At 44.7% G+C, this 16632-nt stretch overlaps 3 protein-coding genes across 4 annotated transcripts; 1 reads left to right on the top strand and 2 right to left on the bottom strand.

The window, feature by feature from the left end:
* Positions 1-1766: 1766 nt before the first annotated feature.
* LOC112891205 lies at positions 1767-3461 on the bottom strand. Of its 2 annotated transcripts, none has more exons than XM_025958150.1 (2): positions 2843-3461; positions 1767-2537 (listed from the first exon to the last, which is right to left on the bottom strand). In XM_025958150.1, the coding sequence occupies exon 2, from the start codon at positions 2426-2428 to the stop codon at positions 2000-2002; it is 429 nt and encodes a 142-aa protein (XP_025813935.1). In that variant the 5' UTR covers positions 2429-2537; positions 2843-3461; the 3' UTR covers positions 1767-1999. The 2 variants fall into 2 exon arrangements, with proteins under 2 accessions (XP_025813935.1, XP_025813934.1); XM_025958149.1 differs by having other exon boundaries at positions 1767-2590; positions 2843-3460.
* A 2620-nt stretch (positions 3462-6081) lies between these two features.
* Positions 6082-7405, top strand: LOC112890178 (chlorophyll a-b binding protein 1B-21, chloroplastic). The gene is made up of 4 exons (XM_025957056.1): positions 6082-6336; positions 6415-6517; positions 6610-6898; positions 7000-7405. The coding sequence occupies exons 1-4, from the start codon at positions 6146-6148 to the stop codon at positions 7149-7151; spliced, it is 735 nt and encodes a 244-aa protein (XP_025812841.1). The 5' UTR covers positions 6082-6145; the 3' UTR covers positions 7152-7405.
* A 2505-nt stretch (positions 7406-9910) lies between these two features.
* LOC112889441 (UPF0061 protein AZOSEA38000) lies at positions 9911-14996 on the bottom strand. Its single transcript, XM_025956081.1, is given in 9 exon segments — positions 9911-10537; positions 11084-11357; positions 11445-11751; positions 11852-12099; positions 12900-13199; positions 13282-13338; positions 14342-14451; positions 14562-14710; positions 14713-14996. Coding segments are annotated over 9 exon segments (1881 nt in total). The 5' UTR covers positions 14894-14996; the 3' UTR covers positions 9911-10282.
* Between the last annotated feature and the right edge of the window lie 1636 nt (positions 14997-16632).

Raw genomic sequence — 16632 nt, 5'->3', positions numbered from 1 at the left:
AAAGCAGCCCAACAGTCATTGTTTCTTCTCCGAGAAAAGAAGTTGACAACCTCTTTAAGGTTTATGCACCAACTAATAGTCTAATACAGATACAGTGACAGTGGTGACATGGCAAAAATGATTCATTTGTTGATTCGTATTCTTAGAATTCTAGTTTTTGATAGAGAGAAAGGAATATTTAATCTGAACGTCTCTAGAGGTCAGAGCAGTGATAGTGATGTGAAGCCTCACAAGCAACATTCCCAAGCATTAGAATCGGCGATGTGGGAGGCAGAAAGTGCGTGCCTCCAATTGCATCGCCATCCACCATGATCTCCCAAAAATCATAATATACTCAAACCTATCCAAAAAAAAGCCAGAACAGGTCAACGAAGCACGAAGCATGCTACGGCACTACGGCTTGCCGGAGTAGTGAGCCCCTCCATCCATCCCCAACCATACCACATTTGCTCGTCAGCACACTCAGTAGCGAATCCAGCAGCCAAATAAAAAATGGGCTCGTCTCCCTTCTCTTCTTCCTCCTCTCTTATTCTTCATTCTTCGTTCCTAAAAAGGGAAGAAACTTAAAGGGTATCATTGATTTTGGGGAGGTAGGGGGTCCGCCTGAGCACATTGGCGACGGCCAACTTCCACGGTAAGGGTGGATTCAGGCACATCGTACTTGCCAAATCCGGCACGATGCACCGCATTTTGGACAAGTGGAACTTGAAATGGCGTTGCAAAGTTTTGTCTCCACTCGCCGAGTTCCAGATTGTGGCAAATCTTGACGTGACCATGTGGTTACACACATTCAGACATGTGCAAGAATGGCGAGTGACAATGGGAGAGTTTGGTTTGCCGATAACATCCTAAGTTTGGATGGGCAACAGTACTCTTATTTTACATTTAAAAGTACATATGCTTTAGACAACATTCTTGTTTCATATATGCATTGTGTTCCTGATGAACCAGATGGTTCTGAACCAATGTACATGTTCTACACTTAAACCAACTAAGCAGTCGAGGATCAGATGGTTTGTTCCTTCACATTCGTCAAGCCATCAAGAGTTCAGTGGAAACACTATCATGGTGTCTGAACCCTTTCATAGTTATTGGACGACAATGACACTACTGAGTAGTGGTGGTGAATTAGGTTGGTTGTGGGCTCGTGGCTACCTAGCTTCACTGTTGATGCATTCAGAAGGGAGCTAAATACTTGTGTTATTATACTGCACGCAACAGCGACAAAAATGCAACGCCACATTCTTTGACAACATCATCACTGCAGAATCATTAGCTTTCAAGACGACATGGATTGCTAGTTCACAAACACCTGAAGCCTAAGGGCTTCATTAAGGTAGTTCTGGACTACATACTTACTTACAGTAACAATTGGTAGGAGATTGCATGCAGGACTCCAGCTGAAATTCCAGTCCTGCAGATACATGAGTTGACACTCTTCTACAGCTACAAGCCAGAATGGATGACAAACAAACACAATCCATGAGTCCAAGATATCCTTGCTTCACCCGTGAGCAGAACAAACATCCCGGTCTTGGCATAGGTGGGCAAGCTAAGTCAAAACTCATGATATCCTGATTTGGTAAGAACTAGGAACCCATGATACAACCAAACAATCATAACTGTGATAAAATGGCAATGAAAAGGCCCATTGGCCGAATCAAAGTTGTAAGGAATTATGCTAGCACAGTTTGCTGATGTGAAGCAAAACGTGGTGCTTACCAATCAGTTCACTATTCAACCTGTCCACAAGAGAAGAAGACATGGATAATACAGTAGCATATAGCAACTAGATGTGGAACTCCAGTAGTTCATACATTTTCTTCAACATCAGCAAAACTTCTGATGACTTGCAATCATTATATGTTTACACTCATGCAGGACCTAGCAAATACCAAGATGACAAAAATTTGAAGATTACTACTAAAAATATGAAGGTGGCAAAATTGAAGAGCAGCTGCCTAATTGATAGTCAAGAATCAATTCCATTCAAATTCAACTATAACCCCGCCTCCGCCGCCCGCCGTGGCGTGCTCTTCCGGCGGCTACCAGATTGCCGGAACCCATTGGACCTGGTCGACTCATCATTGCTGGACCGAGTACTGGAGCTGTTCTCCTCCATGTCAAGATTTGAACCCTCTTCTTCTTCTTCCTTGGGCACCCTGTTCCTCTTGTTGGTACCAACCCCTGCGGAACCCTTTAGTTTGGCACCATCCCCTGCTCCCACCACATAGTCCTCATCGCCGTCATCAGCCTCCTCCAGTTTCTTCACCTCCGCTTCAATGATCTTCTCGGCGGCGACGCGCTTTTGGGGCCGCCCCCTCCTCTTCCTTGCAGGCACGACGACCTCCTCACCGCTGCTCCCCTTGTCCTCATGGATCCTGCCATTGGTGAGCTGCTTCCTCCCTCTGCCCCTCCCCCTACCCATTGATTCAATTCAGCAGAGGCTCCAGATGTGTGTACCAGGCAACAGCTGAAGCTACAAGCTGTGAATGAAGATATCTAGATGCGGCCTATTCAGTTTGTCTTGTTGCTTCCTTTTTGAAACAAAATTTCTCACTGGTTAGAGCAGCCAAAACAATCTAGAAATCTGCACGAGAAATATCAATGAACCTACTGTAAAACCCAACTAGAACATGATTGAATATTCAAGAATGGATGATAGATTAATCTCAGAGTTACACTTAGATCCATAGCAATAAGTTCAAGAAACAAATACCCCCAATAAATCTCTAAACTCAGATGGGAATGCACCAGTAGAACACAGAAATTTTAGGAACAGATTAGAGCAGAACCATTCAAATGGTTTACTAAGCAATAGAGGAGATAGAAAGAAGCTGACCTTGCATCAAGCTAGCATGCCCTTCAAGAAACATGCTGCTGCAAAACCCATTTCCCCAAGCTCCAGCGGTCAAAAGATGGGAAATTTTTTTTGCTAGCACCGAAGGGGAAAAGGGTGCTTGAGATAGATTGGCACTGATCTTGGACCGAGATTGAGACACCGGGAGCCCACCACAGATCAGGAAGCAGAGGCCAATAGCCAAAGGTTGGCGCTGTTTGGGGAAAGCTGGAAGATTCTTGAACGAGCAGGCGGTGCTGTGGGTACGGAGACTATGGAGCCTGGGCGCTGGACTCCTTGGTGCTTGAGCTGCCCTCTAACAGTAGCTGTGAGCTCCCCTCCGGGACAGCAGCGGCAGGACACTGTACACACCACGCGATGAGAGAGAGGGGGGAGAGGGTGAGGCCGTGAGGGAGGGAGGGGCCTGTGCTGGCTTGCTTGCTGGAGTTGCTTTTGTGTGGAGCTGTCACTCGGTTGCTCAGTTTTGCGCTTTGTTTACCAACCGTTGAAAACGAGTGAGCTGCACTCCACTCCCCCACTGGGCGCTGCTGCAGTAGCCCCTGACAGATGCCAATTTATTCATATATATAATTACGGAGGCCTCGGCTTTAATTACCATTTACCAGTACTGCGTAGTGACAAGGTCACTTCTAATCTTTTCTGGTGCTCTCGGGGACATCGAAAGGTGAGAGAAGGGGCAGCAAGGATCCCAAGACTGACAGCCGGGGAACAACCAAACCTGGGGCTAGTAATGACCTGCTGCTGCCAAGATCCATCAGCATGTTTCATAGTACCGCAAAGGCTGGCTGTTTCAACGCTCTGTCATTATTTTCTCTTCTTTTTTTTTATTCCAAGTTCAAAGTTTCTACTGAATGTGTTCGTTCGTTTGTTGTTGACGGGTGTGTTTCTGAATCAATATAAGTGCTTACACGTGTTCTTACATGTGTTGTAGAAGCTGATCCAATCGCAATGGTGTTACTGTTTATAAGATACCTAAACTTTGTAATGAGCTGTAGTAACACCAACAACGGAGGATGCTTCTATAAAAAATAACACGCCTATATTAGTCAGTTACTCACTTACTCTCTTACAAAAATTTATGCTTCTTAAACAGATGGCATCTATATGCACCTTTGGTCATTACTATTTTTTTGGATATATTGATAGATAGGTGGATCAGAAAATGTAGTAAAAGGGAGGTAAAATCAATATTTACTTACCCCAAGAAACCCTTTTAATTTCCAAGATGGGGCACTATTCAACTGATCTCGGTAGTTGTCGGTGTGTACCAAAATTACAATCCTTAATTTCCGACTCCAGTTAGAGGCTGTTTGGTTTCCTGGAGCTTATTTTAAACTATATCACATTGAATGTTTCAATACGAATTAAAAAGATTAAACATAAGCTAATTATAAAACTAATTGCACAAGCGGAGGCTTATTCACGAGATGAATCTATTAAACCTAATTAATCTATAATTAGTCTATATTTACTGGATTAATTACGGACTAATTAGTCTTAATAGATTCATCTCGCGAATAAGCCTTTTATCATTAGTTTATGTTTAATACTCTTAATTAGCATCCAAACATCCGATGTGACGGACTTAAAATAAGCTCTTGTAAAACCAAACACCCTTGTTACTATTATTAGTAAACAATATATTACTATTATTAGTAAACAATATACACAGAAGGGAAACTTTTGGACATATGGGTTTAGCACGTGGTCCAGTACAATCCCCAGACCACAATTTTTATGACACAGGGAGTGCATTCATAGCAAGAGTAAATGCTCCGCATCATTGTGAGAAAAAAAATTCATGCTATGCAGCAAGGACAGCATGGACAAGTTTCGGTGTTCATTATTTTTTCGTCTGTGCATCGCCTTTTGTTTTCTTGAAATTTTGGTGACTCTAAGATTATGTGGGCCTGGCAGCTTTAACAACCAAAGATGAGCACCCAAAAAATCAGTTGGCGTGGGGAGACGGCATAGAGAAAGAACATGGCCAGTTTGGGCCCAGGTACGGGGCGAGCCCAGCGCATCTGGAGCTTGCTTAAATGTGTGGCGAAGATCCAGCACGGCCCTGTCCCAAAACACACGGAGCAAGCTGCTCATCGCAGTTGCAGATTGTAATACTGGTGATGCTTAGCTTACAAGTGTATGAGACGACCGTATTTCGAGGACTTTTTTGCATCTGCAACCCAACCAAAAGCCTGAAAAAGTACAGGCTTGCAAATTTGCAATGCAACTTTACAATTTGCAAGCCCTGTTTGGGCTTGTAGACAAATGGCACAACACCATCTAGCACACTTGTTCTGCTTCGGAGGGAGGGATCCACCTCACCATTTGGTGCACGCAAGCGTGCTCGTTCCGTGATCAGGAACTCTGGGTTAAGACTCAACCAGAACAACCGCCCTGTTTGGGACAAAGTTTTTCCTTCAAAGATAGGGAATTAAAAAGGAGCTCCCAAACCTTGCAAACGCTTGGCATCCAAACCAAACCTGTGTCGACGCGCAAACTTGGAAACAGCGTTGCTCATTTACCAGTGAATTAGGGTTTTATTCTTATAACATGGTTGCCAGCGTAAAATTATTTTATTACAGAAGAAGATGCCACATCCGCCTAAACAACAAAAATAGTTGTCTCCAAATGGTCAAAACTAGAGATATTTGATTGAAAAATGTCACATGCATATGAACCGACAAATATAAAAATCAGTGGTGATGGTTTGACACAGACTCGCAGTTAACCTGCCAGAAGCTGATGATAGTTTCATCATCAGTTCCAATTAAGGTGTTCTAGAGTTTACCTTTCTAACACGGTTTCAGACATTTGCAAATAAAAGAAATACAACACCCAACTAGAGCAAAATTTACAACCTGGGGAGCAATAAAAATATCTTTCCACCTGATCCCCTTTTGGATTGGTGGATAAAAGTTAGTTGCACACTTGCACTGAGTTGCTCTGCTGATATTCCAGTGAGCAAGGCCACGGATATGTGGCCCGCAGCTCACGGCGCCGAGAGACCAGCCATTGCGATTGCGAGCACGGAGCTTCAGCTCCTTCTGGGAGGGCCGCGCCAGTGCCACGTCGGACGGCCAAAGATACCCCGCTGCCACGTGGCCCAATGGCGCGCGGTCACACAGATATCGCCGCCAATGGCGGGCGGCATTTGGATATCCCCCATCCCGCTTCGTCTCCGGCCGCTGGTGCTCTTAATAGCAGCCGCAGATTCTGCTCCGCTCTCAACCGCCACTCCTCCCTACTCTCGTCTCGGCCTCAGGATCAGCGGAAGCAGCAGCAATGGCGATGGCGTCGTCGAGCGGGCTCCGGAGCTGCAGCGCCGTGGGCGTGCCCAGCCTGCTGGCGCCGTCGTCGCGCTCCGGCCGGCTGCCGTTCTGCGCCAACGCCACCACCTCCGGCCGCGTCACCATGTCCGCCGAGTGGATGCCCGGCCAGCCCCGCCCCGCCCACCTCGACGGCTCCTCCCCCGGGTAAGCTAGCGGCGGCGGCGTCGAGGAGCGGCGTGCTCTGCAGATTCTCTGACCTGACGATGCCTTTAATTTACCCAGGGACTTCGGCTTCGACCCCCTCGGCCTCGCCACCGTGCCGGAGAACTTCGAGCGGTTCAAGGAGTCCGAGGTCTACCACTGCCGCTGGGCCATGCTCGCCGTGGTACGCCGCCCAGCTGATTACTTGCTAACATGGTGACGCCGTGGCACGGACCAGCTAGCTGACCTCTGCAATTGTTTGTTTGGGTTGCGCAGCCCGGGATCTTGGTGCCGGAGGCGCTGGGCCTTGGCAACTGGGTGAAGGCGCAGGAGTGGGCGGCCGTCCCCGGCGGCCAGGCCACGTACCTGGGCAACCCGGTGCCGTGGGGCTCGCTGCCCACCATCCTGGTGATCGAGTTCGTGGCCATCGCCTTCGCCGAGCACCAGCGCACCATGGAGAAGGACCCCGAGAAGAAGAAGTACCCCGGCGGCGCCTTCGACCCGCTCGGCTTCTCCAAGGACCCCGTCAAGTTCGAGGAGTACAAGCTCAAGGAGATCAAGAACGGTAAGCGAGCCTCCCGGCCTCGATCTTCATTGTACTGAAACCAATAAGCACCTGATGTGCCGCGAACACTAGCGAATTATCTGGGCGTCGTGCATGAGCAGGCCGGCTGGCGATGTTGGCGTTCGTGGGGTTCTGCGTGCAGCAGTCGGCGTACCCCGGCACGGGGCCGCTGGAGAACCTGGCCACCCACCTCGCCGACCCGTGGCACAACAACATCGGCGACATCATCATCCCCAGAACGATCTACCCTTGAGCTTAGACGACGGCGGCGAGCCAAGAGGATGAGACGGGACGGGCTGCGCTGGGAGAGTACTGGATCGATGGTGTTTTCTGTGTGTGGATTACTGGGCACTGCCTGCGTGCGTGCGTGCAGCAACTGTACAACGAACGACGGCGGCGACTTTCCGGCTGGCCGGGAGGGAACCCCTTGTGTAATACTGTAATGTAAAGCTTATTATGATTAAGTAGCGGTTACTCTTGTGAATCCACCCAACTTTTGCTCCAAAACCAAACTGGATTTGGTAAGATCAAAACCTCTTTTCTGGGGCCGAATTCCTTTGCCTTCCATTGTTGTGACTTTTCTGATCAAGTGCTTCTAACCTCACGAGCACGTCCGCACGTGAGAATGCTTCACGAACCACGGGTCAAGCACGCACAGACTCTCTCCCATCTCAGGCTTGAGGAGCTTTGATTTCCTTGATCTCAGAATGAGATATGCTGCAGACACATGGAGCTGTGGGGGACAGTCCCTTTGGTCTCTGAAGTCTGAACCCAGAATCTATGGCAGAGACAAACAGAGGCACCCAACAGCTATCAAACTAATTAGTAGTACTGAAACAAGACAGGAGAGGAGGATTTGTTGGTCTTCGCAGTTTTTGGTAATGGTGGCGTTGGCAAGTCGACATTGGCTCGTGTTCTATACAATGATGAGATCATCGCTAAGCATTTTTCAGCTAGGGTGTGGATCTATGCCTCTGTCGATCTTGATGAAACTAATTAAACTCACACATGATTTGTTGGAATGTTTATATAGTGACAGGTTTGAAAGAATTGAGGACATGAATAAACTCCAACAGCTCGTTGAGGATGCTGTGAAGTCCAAAAGATTACTGCTTGATGGGAACCATAATACAAGCCGATTGGACACATTACTAGCTCCACTTTGGACGAACTCTAGGATCGGGAAATAAGGTTTCGGTGACAAGAAGAAAATTCTCTGCAGCCAAAATGACTGGTGCAAAGGACTCTATAATGAAGATGGAATTTGGCAGCAACTGCTAGGGAATAAATAGCTTAAGAAGAAACCGTTAGGAAAGTGTATAAGGAACCAGGTGATTCACATTTCTGGATGGGTTTAATAAGAGTGAAAGAGGAGTTTCTTAACTTGGGCTGCTTCAAGTTGATTAACTCAGAATCCCAGACCAGATTTTTGGAAGATATGGCTGGGTAACCAGACACTGAAATCCCGGTATCCTAACTCATATAATATTGTTCGAAAGAAACATATATATAACTGTTGCAGATATCCTTAGCACAACACAACTTAATATTTCCTTTACGAGATCCTTAGTAGGGAACAAGTTCTCAGGATGGCACAACCTAGTGGTAAGAATCATGGACATTAATTTGCATGAAAACAGAGATGTTTTTCTCTGATCTTGACATAAAAATGGTTCTTTCACAATCTATTCAATGTATAAGCATCCAGTCAATAGTGGAATTAGAGTTAAATAGAAACTTTGGCAAACAAAATTGCCACTTAAGATCAAAAACTTCATGTGATATTTAAAAAGTTGTCATTTGACGAAGGATAATCTTGTAGGAGAAATTGGAATGGGAACAAATACGGCAGTTTTATAGTTCTGTAGAAACCATGCATTAACCATATTTTTTCTTCAAGTCTCACTATGCTAAGTTTCTATGACGTACTCTACATACTGACAGGCCGCAACATTTTGTTGGGCTATATGGATCACCAGGAATCACATAGTATGTATTTGACAAATGCTAACCAATAGTTCTATCAATAGTTTTGGAAGAATAAAATCATCATAACACATGCATGCTTGGATTAAATATAAAATGAATTGACAAAGATCATTTGTTAAAAATATTTTTTTATAAAAAAACATTTTAATAAAGAAAAATAAATATTATTAAATAAGTAAATCATATAAGATATTTTAAAACAATAAAATAAAATTTTGAAAGTATTTTACATCAGCAAATATATTTATTTCAGACTATATAAAAATTATATTTATTGCATGGTTTAGAGAGGTGCTTATGCTATACGAATACGCATAATATCTATGTCCATCCAGATCCACATTTATTTCAAATACAAATACGAATTCAGACCATAAAAAACAAATTCGAATATATCCCCCTTAAAATACCATTTTTAAAACACTTTCACGTTTTAACGGATTTGGATATCCACAAGCCATTTTCCACCCCTATTGGCCGAGTATATAAATAAGGAAAAAGGATGCGGAATATCCAAACAAGAACAAGTGGACGGAGATAGCACAAAGTTAAACATTATGTGTCACGGAACATAATAATTTTATAGTTTGGAGAAAAGTAGCAATGTCGATCTCGCAGACAGTTTAGTTCATGCACTGTCGTGCAGTTCCATCTAGAATATTTGATGATATGGAGGGAGGAAGGCAAGGAGAGATTCGAACGGTTGCTTCGCCAAACAATTACCTCATATGTTAAAATTAAAGACCTCCCCGTTGAACGAGTTATTATCTTCATACTACTTTTTCATACTACTTTTTTCATTCCACAATTAAAGGAATGATACTACTATAAAACAATAAAAATAATAATCTATTTTAGAGATTGTCTACCTATTAAGTCATCTTGAAATCATCTCAAGATGACATATAATTACATAAGATTATCTATTACTTTTGCCGAGATAATTTCCTTTGTTCCTCAGAAGCCTGTACCTCATCCTGCCGGGTAAAATTCCGGACAGAATCTGAGAATGGAGCAAAACTGTAATAACCAACTGAACAAACGGTAGATGGCAAAACGACTTGGCAATGTGACAAGCGCTGCCAGATTGACGGTAAAAACAGGAGCCAGGCTCTTGTACCACCGAATTTTCATTTCCCTACAGGAAATGAGGCGTGCACCAGAAAATTACATATCAAAAAACTGGGTACAGGCCAGGTGCTCAGCTTCACGGCAACTCCTGATCGAGCCTCGCTAATCTTACAATATGACAAATAGTGCAGAACTTGCAACTAAGCTTCTTACACTCTTTGCATCACCGGTAGAAATAGCATGTGATGCTTTACACATCATAGCACAAAGCCGAATCCCCTATACAGGAAAGAAGGTGATAAAACACTGGCATTTATGCTGGGTTCACGAAGAGCAGGACAGCATGCACACTCCCGGTCTGTATGCCCAGGCGGGCGGCAACCGTGCATATTTCTCCATCCCCGGCTGCTCATCATACGGATGTTGCATTACTTTCAGCAGCCGGCGAACCTCCTCATAATCACCTTGCTCAGCCACGTCGATCGCCGACTGGCAGAGATAGTTGCGGAGAATATACTTTGGATTTACAGAGTTCATCGCAGCTTTCCTTTCTTCATCAGGAATGCCACTCTCCACCAGCTACACACAGAATGAATAACCCCGTTAGACTGAAGAGGTTAAGATAATCACTTGCACTATGCATTTCTCTGAACATTGATACCACAGGGTCATATGATATAAAAAAAATGTTAACAGACATCAAGTGAACGATACAAGATTATAAAAAATACTGGCAAATATTAACTGTAGTAATGTTCAAGTCTGGCACCAAGTATAGAACACAATAAACCTTATTTGACATTGGACCTCATGCAAATGACAATTCTACAGCATAGAAAATCAAAATAGGTCAATATTAGACGGACTTTAAAACATATGCATGCAGTGGAAATGTAAGTAAACTTCCAGAAGCACAAGGGCAGCAAGCCTGCAACTGCCAAAAATCAGTGCAAATTTCTGCCTGAACCATGACATGTTACTTCAGTTTCCAAATGATCATTCCAACTTCACAAAATGGCAGCGATTTCCAAAAACACATCCAAGCACCAAGGACAACAAAAATACCAACATAGAAAAAATGTGTATACGGATAAAAAAATTAGCAGAACATAATATGTGACCTACCTCTTCAATATAAGTCTGCACCCAACTAATCCATGCTTCCTTCCTTTCTTTCCCAATATCCAGGAGAGCAGCCTTCAGTGGCACAAGCAGCTCATTCTCTGGAATGCCAGGATCCGCTTTGACGTTCGAAAGAAGCCGGAAAAAGTTGGTATAGTCAACCTTATCAACTGCCAAGTTGTTAAGCAGCTTACTTATTAGCTGCTTATTATACTTGGTCAGGCCCAATTTTCTGGTCATGATAGATTGGTACTCGTCCATGAACTTTGTCCCGTACCTGCAACACACAAAAATCAATGTTCACACAAATAAGTAGTTGATGTCAACTGCAAATAGTTAATTCAGATTGGAGGAACAAACTCACCTCTCCATTATATAATTTGCCTCGTCTTGGCTAATAAGTTCAGCAGATGATAGCGGTCCAGTAAACTGAGCAATATTCCACAAACCAACATCAGGCTGATTTGCAAAACAATACCTCTTCCCAGGAAGGTCAGTGGTATTTGGAGTATAGCTAGGATCAAAGGCATCCAGAAAGCCAAATGGTCCATAATCAATAGTCAGGCCCAGCACGCTCATGTTGTCAGTGTTGAGTACACCATGGGTGAAGCCAACACCTTGCCACCTGGCTATCAAGTAAGCAGTCCTCTCTGCAACCTCAACTGCCCAGGCTGTTACAAACAGATTGCAAGTGAAGTGAGGAAAGTTTAGTTCTCCAAATGATCGATGAGAATACTGAAAGAAAAGAAAATATGACAAGAAGATATTTGCCTGCATATTTATTGGATGTAAGATCAATTGCTGGAGAATCTCCTATAGCTGCATCAAATGATAAACCTTCACTCTTCTTCATATTTTCAAGATGCGGATAGTGATGATGTATTGTATAGTCTGCCAAACGACGAACAATTTCCAGATCCTCTTTGCCTCTTGAAGCATGTATTTGGTATGAACCAAAACGTAAAAAGGACGGTGCTACACGACAAACAATTGCGCCTGGCTCTTCCTTTGCATTGCCACTGTGTATGTAAGATGACGATTAAACACCAGAAGCATCTAAATAGGTACACTGTATACAGAGGAAATGATCCTTAAACTATTTTAACTGCTTTCATTCAGAGTTATAAATTGCAGATAGTGGAAGTGTATTGGCAAAAAGTTATCTACACCACAACATTCCCTTTACAACATATCAACTCGTCCATGTTTGCAGAAATAAAACAAAATTATAAGGAACATAATCCTACAGGCTACAGCACAAACTGGTGATATGTGCATGCATGAGACTCAGCCTCATTTGCAGAAATAAAATGAAATAACCTAATCCACAAACTACATCCGTTCACCCCGTGTTCATGAATAAATTCTGGGAAGTTTCATGCTTCCTGATCATATCAAGGTAAATAAGAACAGAAAAAGGAATAGTAAACAACAATAAAAGAAGAACAGAAATCAACATACTGCCAAATGTACATGCAGCAAGCAAATAAATTATGACGCATGCTGTCATTCAGGGAAATTTAATCACTATGTCCGCAGCAGAAATAAATAAATAAGTAACAGTGATCTTGAATAGTTGAACCACTGTTTTCATCAGCTAGGCTCAAGTAGGCTTGATTCATATGCTTTGGACGCTACAGATAACACTGTCACCATTACCTCGTTCAGCTTAAAATAACCTGGATCGCCTACAGCCATTTATCCCTTTCCCCCTTCTATTTATGACTAAATTAGTTGAAAATTACCTGACAGAATTGGGGCACAGCAATGAGAAATGATATAACCGTGTAGATTAGAAAATGAAGATATCGTGACATACTCATAAAACATATCTCGGACAACTGATTTGCCGGTTTCAACTAGACAGAGAGCACGTGTTGTAGGAATGCCTAGACCATGCATAGCTTCGCTGCATAAGAATTCACGGATGCTACTGCGTAGGACAGCAAGACCATCCGCAAATCTGCTGTATGGAGTCTTTCCACAACCCTTGAGCTGCAACTCCCACCTCTCACCTCGAGAGTTTACAACCTCCCCAAGAGTTATCGCTCTACCATCCCCCAACTGACCAGCCCATACGCCAAACTGATGTCCTCCATAGCACTGAGCGTAGGGCAAACTGCAGGTTGAGCCACATCAATAGGTTGATTACTTAGCTGTTCAAAACCAAATATTAAGGATATATGCAGGATATCACAAACCTTCCCACCAGTGGAGTTGCCCCCGAGAAAAACCGAGGAAAGTCAGGTCTTTCAAACCTGAAATACGTAACAAAGCACATAAACAAATATGAATTTCTATTCTCCAATATCAACAAGGATACAAAAAAAAAGATTACTGAGAATTGGATGATAGCAAGAGAAAAGGTAGGAGAAAAAAATAACCACATTTCAATAGCTCCTGAGTGTTTGAAGTAAATATAATTAATGCAAAGAGATTGTAGGTCAAATGGACTCATAGCCAATATTTTAAAATGCTTATCACAGACCTTAAGAGTAATAAGTCAGCTAACCCTAATCATACTTGCTAGAATGGAATCTGCTAACTGGAATATCTTGCTAAAATATAAACAAAGATCATGCAGATGTTATGTGGGCCCAATGCTGTATGGAACGACCATATATGTGAAATGACAGAAACCACCATGTCATGCAAAGTTTTGGCATTATGGCATCTCTTCTAGTGAATGAAGTGGTCAAGAACAAAATTTGTTTGGCAAATAAGATGAAGAGCCCTTTAATATGTTCAAAGACCCAAAAGTCTAGCCACACTTTTTCTTTCTCAAAAAATGGCAATTCCATAGCACATAAGCTCTTGTCAGGTCCTTAGTTATGATAGACGAAAATTGTGAAAACTTCATAGTACCTTGGATGTTTTTCCAATTTCTTTTCTACCCATACGTTTTACCTTTTGGTCACTATGAGCTCAACTGGTTACTTTTGAACAAAGAGATGTCCTTAGTTGCTCTCAAAAAGGCCGACTAAAGTTTTAAAGTAAACTAAGGACACAATTTGAGTATAGCTACAAACCGACAGCTAATTTTACTACTATATAAGAAGTTGGAATTTAGATTCCGGAAGAGATGAAGGCATCATGGAAGTAATCAGGGCACATTTCCGGAATCACTGTCCACAGGTGATATCTGGAGTGCTAAAATGCGGGGCAATTTGGTGCGTTAACTTGCCAGGTCTCACCCGTAGTGCCACGCAGGAGCAAGTTATCATCGAGAAGTGTAACGACAAGGATCCGAGGCTCACTCACTCTTTGTGATCCAGATCGAGGAGGTCGGCGACGGCGTCGGACCACGCCACGAGCTTGGGGTCGTCCACCTTGGCCGAGGGGGACACCTTGGAGTAACAGGAGTGCAGGACCTGCGGCGGCAAGCCAAGCCAGGCAGTAGATCAGGTAATCGAACAAAATACAAAGGAAACGAGAACCAAGCAGCGAGCGTTAAGGAAGGAGGAGGAGCCAGGGGGCGGACCTCCCGCGGGACGGTGTCGGATCGCGGGTCCCCGGGCAGCTCGCGTACGAAGGAGTGGTCCCAAGAGAGCTCCTCCAGCGCGAGCCGCCGCGGGGCGGCCTCGGCGGCCGGCGCCTCGGCCCGTGACCCGGGGGCGGGGGCGGGGGCGGGGCGGCGGCGGAGGCCATGCCGCGGAGCAGCGGGGGGAGGCGCGCACCTCGGGGAAGCGGCTGCGGCGCCGGAGGGAGGCGGAGGGCGCGAGGGGGCGCGAAGGGGAGAGGAGGGGGTGGGAGGAGGCGGTGCGGGAGCTGCCTGGTGAGGAGGCGGCGGGCGGTGGGGAACTGGGGCGGCATGGCGACGCGTGCCGCGGCGTATTTGGCCTGCGGGGGCGGAGGGGCGGGTGGTGGGTCGGTCAATCCCCCATCCCCCGTGCTGCTCTGCTCTGCTGGTGTGTGGGGCAAGCGGCGCGGGCCGGCCGAGCCGTAAGAGAAGGGGTGGTGGATCGGCTCGAAAGATCTGCGGCCTGGCCTGGCTGGCACGCCTTGTAGGTTTAGGACGGCGGGCTGGACCTGGGGTTCACACGTGGGGCGTGCGGAGAGGAACGTGGCCAAACGTGCGAGCTCCGTACGTGCCATTGTTACCGTGTCGTGCCCGTTCTCTCTCTCGGTGGACCGTCAGTCGGTGGGCTGGGCGCTGGCGTGGCCCGTCCCTTCCGTCGTTACCCCCGTCGCACATCATGGGCCGGACCGACGCCAGACGCCAGGCTGCCGACTCGGTACGGCCTGCCAGCGCGCGCGAGATGGGCCCTTATCAGACAGAGAGGGCCACGCGGCCCACGGCACGCCTGACGGCCTGCAGTCAGTGCAGTCACGATGATGTGTCTGTTGCATTGCACAGCGTGGGATTATACGTACGGCTGGCTGGTAACGGGTCATGCTCCTACTGTTATTTTTAGAAATCTAACTTGAATCTTATATATTATCATATTATTAGGTTAAAATTTATAAAATTAGAGTCTGATCTTTTTAAAACCTGGTCACAAAATTATCTATCCTAAAAGTTAAAACCTTTTACCATCCCTAGTTATACATCACCACTGGAGCTGAAATCGACGATCATCACCTCAAGATGGGTTTTCCATGCACGGTTAAATGAGCCATCAGCTCAACAAGCTAACCACATAATTTATTTTATTAATTAATCACGTGTATAAGAAATAGTCCTGGGAGAGCTCGCTCATGCACGATATTACCCTGCATGTAAAAAATTTAGAACATAAAAATATAAATCTAAGTCACGTATCCAAATTAAATTTGAATTGCACTGCTGAGTTTTTTACAATAAAATTTTTTCAAAACATGATCTCACTTAATTATATTTCGATAATTTTCTTATTAGACATTTCTTATCAAGCTTGAAGATTTTGTACAAGGTATGTATATTTGGAACAAAATCTACGAATAGGCGGCGCAACACCTAATAGATTCTGGGCGTTCACTTGCTTCGAAGATTCCCATTAACTCAGATATGATAATAAGGTGGAACCGGTACTATTGGAAAGCTTATCTCCTTAGCTTTCCATACATACATATGCAGAACGTTGAATTTGGACTCCGTATGTGACCAGGGCGTTGTTTTAGGGTGGGCCTCGTATAGGTCTCCAAGTTGGAGTCGAATTTGATATGTTGTGGCCTCTCGCTTGGCTTGGACGACCGAATTCTCCTCCTCCACGCCTCCCTCCAAATACTTATTGGGCTTCTTTATTGTTCCTAACTATAATAATTTTCATAGGTAGCAATCTATTATCAAAGTTAGTAAAAGTGCATAGGAACAAGCTCACTGTATGTTCTTCTTGAATGGTCGTATCCGTGCGTATTATGCCCACATTATTCTTCCCTTCTTGGAAGCAAACTGTCCGCGGTTTGGCTGTAATTGTTGAAGATGTCATAGGTAACAACCAATAATGCTATCTTTCTTTGAATTGAACCTGTTTCTTTAAAATAAAACTAGAGAAACTTAACATGACAGGATTAGTGGTATTGTACCCTGCTACTTGATCACATTGATGCACAACTAAAGAATATTTTAGATT

The sequence above is a fragment of the Panicum hallii genome, chromosome 4, assembly GCF_002211085.1.
Source record: "Panicum hallii strain FIL2 chromosome 4, PHallii_v3.1, whole genome shotgun sequence".
Lineage (NCBI taxonomy): Eukaryota > Viridiplantae > Streptophyta > Magnoliopsida > Poales > Poaceae > Panicum > Panicum hallii.
This window is presented reverse-complemented; position numbering and strand designations above follow the sequence as displayed.

What these genes read in the sequence shown, in the direction of transcription:
- LOC112890178 (XM_025957056.1), top strand. Translation starts at nt 6,146, where the DNA reads ATGGCGATGGCGTCGTCGAGCGGGCTCCGGAGCTGCAGCGCCGTGGGC. An exon ending in CTCGACGGCTCCTCCCCCGG is followed by an intron (nt 6,337 to 6,414) that starts GTAAGCTAGCGG and finishes TAATTTACCCAG; the next exon opens with GGACTTCGGCTTCGACCCCC. An exon ending in GCTGGGCCATGCTCGCCGTG is followed by an intron (nt 6,518 to 6,609) that starts GTACGCCGCCCA and finishes TGGGTTGCGCAG; the next exon opens with CCCGGGATCTTGGTGCCGGA.
- LOC112891205 (XM_025958150.1), bottom strand. Translation starts at nt 2,428, where the DNA reads ATGGGTAGGGGGAGGGGCAGAGGGAGGAAGCAGCTCACCAATGGCAGG.